This window comes from Echinops telfairi, unplaced genomic scaffold (assembly GCF_000313985.2).
Source record: "Echinops telfairi isolate 266 unplaced genomic scaffold, ASM31398v2 ScPeMD7_7400;HRSCAF=8409, whole genome shotgun sequence".
Classification (NCBI taxonomy): Eukaryota; Metazoa; Chordata; class Mammalia; order Afrosoricida; family Tenrecidae; genus Echinops; species Echinops telfairi.
Window position 1 is genome coordinate 45,280,730 of NW_022111300.1, and position 8,823 is coordinate 45,289,552.

General features: G+C 55.1%; 1 protein-coding gene across 1 annotated transcript in view; it reads right to left on the reverse strand.

The window, feature by feature from the left end:
• CCBE1 (collagen and calcium binding EGF domains 1) overlaps positions 1 to 8,823 on the reverse strand; it is a 213,231-nt gene that overhangs the window by 13,468 nt on the left and 190,940 nt on the right. Inside the window, exon 6 of the mRNA XM_045296239.1 lies at positions 4,509 to 4,612. Coding sequence (XP_045152174.1) covers positions 4,509 to 4,612 — 104 coding nt within the window. The remainder of the gene's footprint in view (positions 1 to 4,508; positions 4,613 to 8,823) is intronic.

Genomic DNA, 8,823 nt, shown 5'->3' on the forward strand with positions numbered 1-8,823 from the left:
GAAAGGCGAGGCTTCACCACCCATTTATCCCTCCGCCTTTCAACCAGCACCACATGTGATTATCGGCCAGGCTGGCACAATTAACTAACTCAGTGGGGAATGGGGAGCCTCCTGGGGTCCAAGCCAGGACAAAGCACGGCATTACAACCATGCAGGGGGACCCTAGGGCTCCTGCCCACGCCATTTCAACAATGATGGTGCTTCCTTCACCAGCCTCCATCCTCGTCCGCAGGGACCTGCTGCTTTCCCCGAGGCTCCAGGCTCAGCTGTGAGGCAGGCCTGTGGAACATGCGCCGCAACCCCCTTGTCCCCAGCGATTCTGGGGCCCAAAATTTGGAAGGGGTTCCGTTATCAGGGATTAGCACAACCTGACTTAATAGTACCGTGACCAGAGCACATGGCAAAAGATGACCAGAACCCGGTGACAGCCGAGGTTCACGGCTGTGAGGACCTCCAGGCAGGAAGCCAAAGGGACACCTTTGGTGGCCAGTCCCGGGTCCCCTGTCCTTGCGTCTAACTCTGAGCCCCAACACTTGGCAGAGGTTGCATTCGGCACTCACGTGGTGCAACACGACTCTGGTGGTCACCCCTGGCAACGGTCTGCTTTCTCGCTGCTGGGTTTGGGGGCTCCCTTGAGCCAGTTTCATAAGCTGATGGCTCGGTTTAGTCATGGAGACAGATCTTGCCAGCGGAAGAAACCCAGGATGAATGAAAAGTGAAAGTCGTGACTACATGTGGTCTGCCCTCTGGCACGCAGCTTGCCGCCTTATGGGAACCAATTGCTCCCCTCCTTTGCAAGGTGGCTGACACAGCCCTGTAACCCTGAGTGGGGCACTCTTGGTTTTTTAGCAGGTAAAACCACAGAGACAAATGGCAAGAGGGTCTTGGTGTCCCCGTCACCTGGGTGGTGAGCACATTGATCTATGAGGCAGGGGTCCCTGTTCATTCTCAGGGCAAGGGTGCTGAAGTTTCTGGGCTGAGAGACCTTACTTCCACCTCAGCTTCCCTAGACGCCTGTTGGAGCCTGTCTGGTCCCCGGTCAGGAACTGTCTCCGGCACCCAGCCCAGGGCAGCTGCACCTCTACCATCTGCCCAGGGGTCCCCCACCTCTGATGGCATCCTGGACGCCAGGACCAACCCCTCGGTTGGGGCTTGTGAAGCGCTCTCAGAACCTGGCTGCTTAGCTCTTGGGGGTGGAGGGCAGGGTCCTCCCTAAAAGTGAGCTCCCCGGTGTCTTCCCCTCCCCCCTTTCTAGCTGTTTCTCAAGTGTACTCCCCACCCACCCGGGAGCAGTGCAGGCAGGGGCTGGGGGCCTTTGGAAAACACTTTTAATTGGAAAATGAAACGCAGAACCCAGAAACCACATCAAACAATAACCCCATGGCGGTCGGTCAGGGGCTTTTTAATCAACACCCATGTCAAAGCCGAGAACGTTGCCTCAAGCCCCAGAAGGCCCTCTGTGGGCTCGACGTCCCACCCCCTGATGTCTGTGTTAATAAAACAAGGGCCGCACAGAAGGGTGGGCAGCACAGGCTGCCGGCCGCCCTGTGAATCAGCTTCTGTAAAGATTTAGTCTTGGAAACTACAGGGCAGTTCTACCCTCCTATAACTCAACTCACCGCCATGGGGCCAATGCTCCCCCCTGGTGACTCTGTGGGACAGGGCAGGAGTGCCCCTGTGAGTTTCTGAGACCACAACGCGAGAGGAGTCGAAACTTCACCCCACCCCCCACCCCCACTGCAGAGAGACTGGTGGTTTCGAACTGCGAACCTCAGGGTTAGCAGCCCAATGTGAAACCACCACACCATCAGGGTTCCTCTCCTCTGCTCTCGGGTGGTTGTAAGTCTAGACAGGGCTAGCTATTTGATGATATGTTGTATCTTCCTAAGTAACACGCAAGGACACAATGCGGTTGTTAGGTGTGGGTGTTGGAACACTGCCCTGTCCTGCACCATTCCTTACAGTTACTCTCTTCTTTTGCTTCTGCTTCCACCTGAACGTGCACAGGGGTGTGACTCACAGGTGTCCCTGGCCTCATCTGGGCTCCTCCATCGAGGAGCGTCTCCACGGAGGCATCTCCCCACAGACAGTCAGTGAGACTCCTGTGAATCCCACCTGGGGAAGTCCACGTGTACGGTGGCTGCTTGAGTGGTTGAAAACAGTGCATCGCTAGACATGACCGGGTGAGCCTTGCTCCGCTAAAATCCCGTCTCGTAGTTTCTGCTAATCCACAGGTGGCTGCTCCGGCGGCCCCTGTTCCGGACAAATGACCGCTGTGGCATGGCCCAGGCCGGGCTGTGCTCAGTGACTGGGCACCATGTGTCCACACCCTCGCATGCTGCGGGTTGGCCTCAGTCCCAGACGCCACACCTGCTTCTGGGCCGCTGTTTATTTAGGCAGGCCTCCTGCCCTCTTTTGGAGATTCCCCAAGGAACAGACGAGAAGGCATTGGCAGCCAGGAGAGGAAGTGAGCCGGCCCCCACTGGTCCAGGCGCCAGCACAGGCAAAAGGGGTGTGCAGACAGACCTCGTCTGTAGTTCTGGCCTCCCCTCTTGGGCAGCTACCTCCCTCCACCCCTGAGAACACTCTGTTGCCGGCACTGCTGTGTGCTGAAGCGTCGATCCGGCCTCCACGAACGCTTTTTTGGATATGCTCAACAGACTACGATCAGTCCACGCTCGCCCGGGGAGAGCTATGTGGGATGCATTCGTCGATGCCTCTGTTCTGCTTACTCTCCCTATGAGCACAGGCTCCGTAGGGTTAGAACCCATGTCGCACTCACAGCACACACACCAAGAACGTGCAAAAGGCCCGGCAGGCTGCTTCCCTTCTTAGCTTGTGGCTCTGCTAGCTCACGTGAGCTTCTCATTAAGGGGCAGGCCTGCACGCTTGTTGGACATTGAAAAGCGATCCCGGCTCATGCGTGCCCGCTTGCTCTTTGGAATAACCGGATGCCAAAGTTAAGCAGATTGCCCACACCTGCTTGATGTGCTAAGAGCCTTGAATGGGAAGCAGACAAATAAACAAACCAGCAAGTTTATGTTTTACGACATCCGAGAAACTTCTGAGGCACCAGCAAACCAGCGTGACCTTAGGGACAATCAGTACCATCTACAGGAGCCCCCCCTCTGTCCCCTTGCCCCCCTTCTGGAATAGTGGTTATGAACTGGGTTGCTAACTTCAGGGTCCACAGTTTGAAACCACCAGCCGCTCCACGGAGGAAAGATGAGGCTTTGTATTTCTGTAAAGAGTGATGGTCGTGGAAACTCACAGGGGCAGTTCTACCCTGTCCTATAGGGTAGCTCTGAGTTGGAATCAACTCAATGGCAGTGAGCTTAGTTTTCTGGGGGCAGCTGGGCCCTGGACTCGGAAGTCAGGTCCCTGATCAGGGGGCGTTCTCAGGACATTAGGCCAGCCCCCGAGCCCGGGGAGCCCGTCAGCCGTGGGCAGGAGCCTTCTCTGACGAGAGTCAGCCCTCGCCATCAGGGCACATGACTCCCACACGCCGCAAACGATGGCGGTGGGTGCTCTTTAAAAATGGTGTCTCCCTTCTAGGGGCCGAGATGCCCAGACACACGGACCCCAGGCAGAGCCTGAACTGCTATTTAACTTTCAAACCTACAGCTGCTGCAGGTGCCCGGTTGACAGAAGTGTATGGAGAGGATACACTGAGTAGATTTGGACAAAATACTGTTGTCCGGGGCTGTGGAGTCCGTTCCGACCCATAGCGGCCCCACGCACAACAGAATGAATGAAACACTGCCGGGTCTTGTGCCAGCCTCACAGTTGTTCCCACACCCGAGTCACTGTGTCAGTCCATCTCATTGAGGGCCTTCCTCCTTTTCATTGTCCCTCTCCCAAGCATGGTGTCCTTGTCCAGGGACAGCATGATTCGATACCATCGCACAAGCCTGGCCCAGGGCGCTGTGTCTGTCCATTCTCATCACCGTCACAAAGTCACAGGCTGGACTCCCTGGCGCTGCCCCCTGCCCCCTCGAGTAGGCTACTTCCATAACCTGCCAGTCAATGCGTGCAGGCTGCCATAAACAGCGCCCAGCCTCCAGGGCTGTGGCCAGCATGACTGGCCTGCAATCATTGGCCTGAGACCCCAAAGATCTGCAGTTCCGATCTGCTCTGAGGGCCTGCGGAGGAAAGGCCTGGTGAGCCATTTCTGCAGCCAGGGAAACTCTCTGGGGGCAGTTCTACTATGTCATAAAGGGGTTGCCATGGTGGTGGTGGTGGTGGTGGTGGTGGGGGGAGCCAACGACAACAGATTCCAGGCTTTGTGGTGCCTACTTGTCATTAGATCTTCAGCCCACAGGGCCGTGAGGAAAGCATCAGAGTCCCAAACTTACTTGTCCCAGCGCAGGCCTCCCATCCAAGTCTTCATCAGAGAGAATGAGAGCATGAGTCCGTCCGACCAGTGAGGCCTGGAATCAATGCGCATTTTTCCTCACCTGATCAGACAGCCAGGTGTCTCTGGCTCCCCGGCTCCTACAGGCACCCACCTTCTGCTTTAGCTGCAGCACCGTCTGCTTCATCTGGTGGAACTCTTTGCAGGAGGCACAGCAGCTCTGGGCCTGCGCCACGTTCCCCGCCTTCTCGTCCAGCCCTGCGGAGAGAGACAGCCTCAGCGAGGGCGTGTGTGCGATATTAAAGTTCTGGGTGACTGCAGGCATGCTCAGTTAGGGACGGGCCGAAGGGTAGGCTTGGTTGTTGCATTTTAGGCTCAACTAACTGTTCCTCTTTAAATCTCCCCGCCACCCCTTCTTCCACATACAAGGATGTAGCCCTGTGGTCTTTTCTGGAGACCCACTGCCATTGGGTGGACATCCCCCTAGCCACCCTGTGTAGGGCTTCTGAGGCTGTAACTCTCACTGGGAACAGATAACCTCCTCTTTCTCCTGCAGAGTGGCTGGTTCTCCTGAACCGCTGACCTTGAGGTTAACAAAGCAAGGCTTACCTGACAGCTCCACCTATGAGCTGGCATCCATCCATTGCCAGTGGGTTGAAGGCCCGTTTTTTGGAACCCTGGTGACATGCTCTGCAGCTAACCCGGAGGTCAGAGGTTTGACTCTGAGGGAGGAAGATGTGTGGAGTGGAAGCTTGGGGTTAGCAGCCAGCACTTAACCGAAGTGGCACCAGTGGTCCTTGCCTGGCGCTATTACTGTCATGACTGGCACCCTCACTGATGAAGTTCTCTACAAGATTAGCTGCATCACCCAGGGAGGTACACCTTGTTTGGGACGGCTTCCCTGACATTCCCAGAGGGCTTGAGCACAAACAAGGCCACGCGTTTTCTTTGGAAAGCACGATCGGTTCTGAGTGGGGATTTGCCTCCTCTGGGATTTGTCAGCCATCCTCAAAGTAGAGTTACATTATCTTGGGTGTGCCTTGGTGCCACTGCAGGTCAGGTGCTGGGCTGCTAAACACAATGTCAGCAGTTCAAATCCACTGGGTGCTCTATGGAAAAAAGATGAGGCGGTCTGCTTCAGTAAAGACAGACGGCCGGAGAATCCCTGTGGAGAGTTGAGAGGAGTCAGAACTGACTGATGGCAGTAGGTTTTGGTTTAGGCTACCTAAATAATTCCTATAGAAAATCTGGGTAGAAACGTCTCCGATTTTGTATGTTCTCGGGCTTCTTGGATAACTCTGTGTCATGACCCTGGGGGAAATCCCACCTCGCAAAACATTGTGTTCCAAATTGCTGTTGTCTAAGGTGCAATGTTATGAGCTAGCCACCAGGGGGCACAGAGCTCTAATGTTTACTGCTAGGGACTCGAGTTTAAGGACCAGGCAGGTACCTAGGAGCCCTGATGCGTTGCTAACCAACAAGGTCAGCAGTTTGAAACCACCAGCTGCTCCACAGGAGAACTTTGAGGCGTTCTAGTCCTGTAAAGGGTTACAGTCTCAGAAATCCACAGGGGCAGTTTGTCTTATCCTACAGGGTTGCCATGAGTTGGAACGATTTGATGGCAGTGAGTTTGCTTTGGTTTGGTAGTGTCGTGGCTTATGTGATGAGGTGCACATCACAAGGTCAGCAGTTCAAAAACCACCAGTTACTCCTCGGGAGAAAGATGAGGCTTTCTACTCACGTGAAGATGTACAGTTTTTGAAATTTATAGGGGCTCAGTTCTAGTTTGTTGTATACGGTCACTATGAGTCAGAATTGACTTGGTGGCAGTGAGTTTTTTGGCCTATGTATGAGCCCTGGTAGAGTAGTGGTTGTGTGTTGGGTTGCTAACCTCAAGGTCAGCAGTTTGAAACCATCAGTTGCTCCTTGGAAAAAAGGTGAGGCTTTCTATCCCTATAGAGCAGTGGTTCTCAACCTTCCGAGACCATTTAATACATTTCCTCATGTTGTGGTGACCCCAACCATAAAATTATTTTCATTGCTGCTTCATAACTGTCATTTTGCTACTGTTATGAATTGGGCGACCCCTGTGAAAGGGTCGTTCAACCCCCAAAGGGGTCATGACCCACAGGTTGAGAACCACTGCTGTAGAGTTACAGTCTCCAAAACCCACAGGAGCACTGCTCCGTCCTATAGGGCTGCTGTGTCAGTCTTGTGTCTATGGCAGTGTGTGAGCGAGGCACACAGGAATATGACCCGACACACCATATTAGCAAGAGTGAATACACTGCAGACATCTAAAGGACATCTTCCATGCATTCCACGGGGCAGGGGTTGGCAAACTTTTGAGACAGAAGAGCCAATCCTGTCCCTCACAACAATTCATAAATTATTCAAGAGCCATACATTTATTTTTCCAAACAGATGAAATCATCATCTGAACCATGTCCTTGAAAGGGTTCCAACATTACTCCAAGAGCCACGTGTGCATACTGAAAGTGCTGCATATGGTCTGAGAGCCGCCCTTTGCCGACCCGTGGCATAGGGCGCTGTCACCTGCGAACAAAGCTGACTGCAGGTGTGGCTCTGTGGGAGGTTCTGAAGCCCGGTAGCACATTTCAGCCACCTAGGGAGCATAGACGGGGTCCTTGGGCAGTGCAGAGGGTGAAGAGCTCAACAAGGGACTAAAATCACCAGCTCGAGCCCCCCCCAGAGGTGCCTCAGAGTAAAGGGCTGGGGACCTGCTTCTGAAGGTTTGTATCCATGAAACGCCATGGGGCTCAGCTCTGCTCTGCACTGAGTCAGAATGGACCGATGGCACCTGGTTTGGAGTGGTTGGGGGGCACCAACCCTGGGATGGCACAAGTCAGCCTTGACTAACGTGCCAGCCCCAGGTGCTGATGTACGAGTTCGTGGTGCTGGAGCGGAGAGGAAACACGTGGCTCTTCCCATGCTGACCTCCGATCAGTGATGAGGGTCAGGGTCCTGTCTGCTCTATCAGAACACAAACAAGGGTGGGGCAAGAGAGACTGACCAGCGAACGAGGCCCATAGTGCCCTCCTCTGCCTCCAAACCTGGGCTTGACCCGAGCTGACCCCAAAGCCAACATCAAAGTGACCAAACACGGCAGGCACTCTTGGCTCCCGGCCAGACAGCTCGAGGTCTCCCAGGCTGCGTGTGGACGGGCACTGTTCTGTCACCAGGCAGTTCTGTGCGTGCTCTGAGCAACGGGCGGTGGCTGTCTGGCTCTCGGTGGGTTTGACTCTCATGTTACAGACGGTGGACGAGGGGAAGCCAAGACACCGTCGTGCACACGCGGCCAGGGAGGAGGCTTTTGTCCACATCTGCTTATGCTTGTGAACCGTTCTCTGCCATTAAAAGAATGACCGTGGTAAAACCTCCGACTAATACATTAGCCCCAATCAGACCAAAGGGCTTGACTGTTCTGCTGTTGAAGACGCAGGGCCTTTCTAGTTGCTGAGCACAAGGCTAGGGTGCGTGGCCTCTGTCTCTTTGGGAGGACAGAAGAGCTGTGTTCTGATTGGAAGGTGCTGGGCCTGGGTCCTTCCTGGGTGCAGGAGGAAGGAGTGGGGGCTGGGCTTGGGCTGCTCATCTTCATCACGTTAACCTTGGAAAAAGACCCGAGAGGGTAAAAGCATCCTCTGGGGCTATCTGGTTCGATTCTCTTGTCCAGGGCTGGGGACAGACACCAAGGCCCGGGAGCTGGCCAGGCCCACTCAGCTCACTTCCACTGAGCGGGCACTTTTACACCTTCCGAATTAATGCCAGGTGCTTTCCTGGCAGGGCAGCTGCCAGAGGAACCCCTGAGACACTTGTCAGAACCATGCAAGCCAGCCCCATCTTCCTAGGGGGTCCTTGCTGGAGCCCTGGTTTCACACGCATGGTACCAGGTGTCTATCCACCTCATGCTTGTCAGGAAGCCCATGGCTGCTCCACCTGGCCCCACCCCAGGCGGCATGGTTCCTGGTGTTGAACTGGTGGTGGTGGTAGGTGCTGTCGAATTGGTTCCGACACCTAGGGACCCACGGACGGCAGGAAAAAAGACCGCCTGGGCCGGAGCCATCCTCCCTCACGCTGTCATGTCCGAGCCCGGCATCACAGCCATGGGGTCCACACGGCTCATTGTGGACTGTCCTCTTCGCTGCCTCTCTGCTTTACTGAGCATGAGGTCCTTCTCCGGAGACTGGCCCCACTCGATCCCATGTCCACAGTTTGTGCGATAAAGTCTCACCATCCTCGCTTCTCAGGAGCATTCTGGCGGCAATTCCTCCTAGGAAGCCAAAACACTCATCGCCCCAACTCCCACCCCGCTCCACAGGTGATGCATGACATGGAGATGAGCTCCTACCAACTAAATCCGAGACAAGCTGCAGATGAGACCATGATGCTGGGTGGGTGGAGGAGGTGGAGGAGGTGGAGGAGGTGGTGGAGGTGGTGGTGGTGGTGGT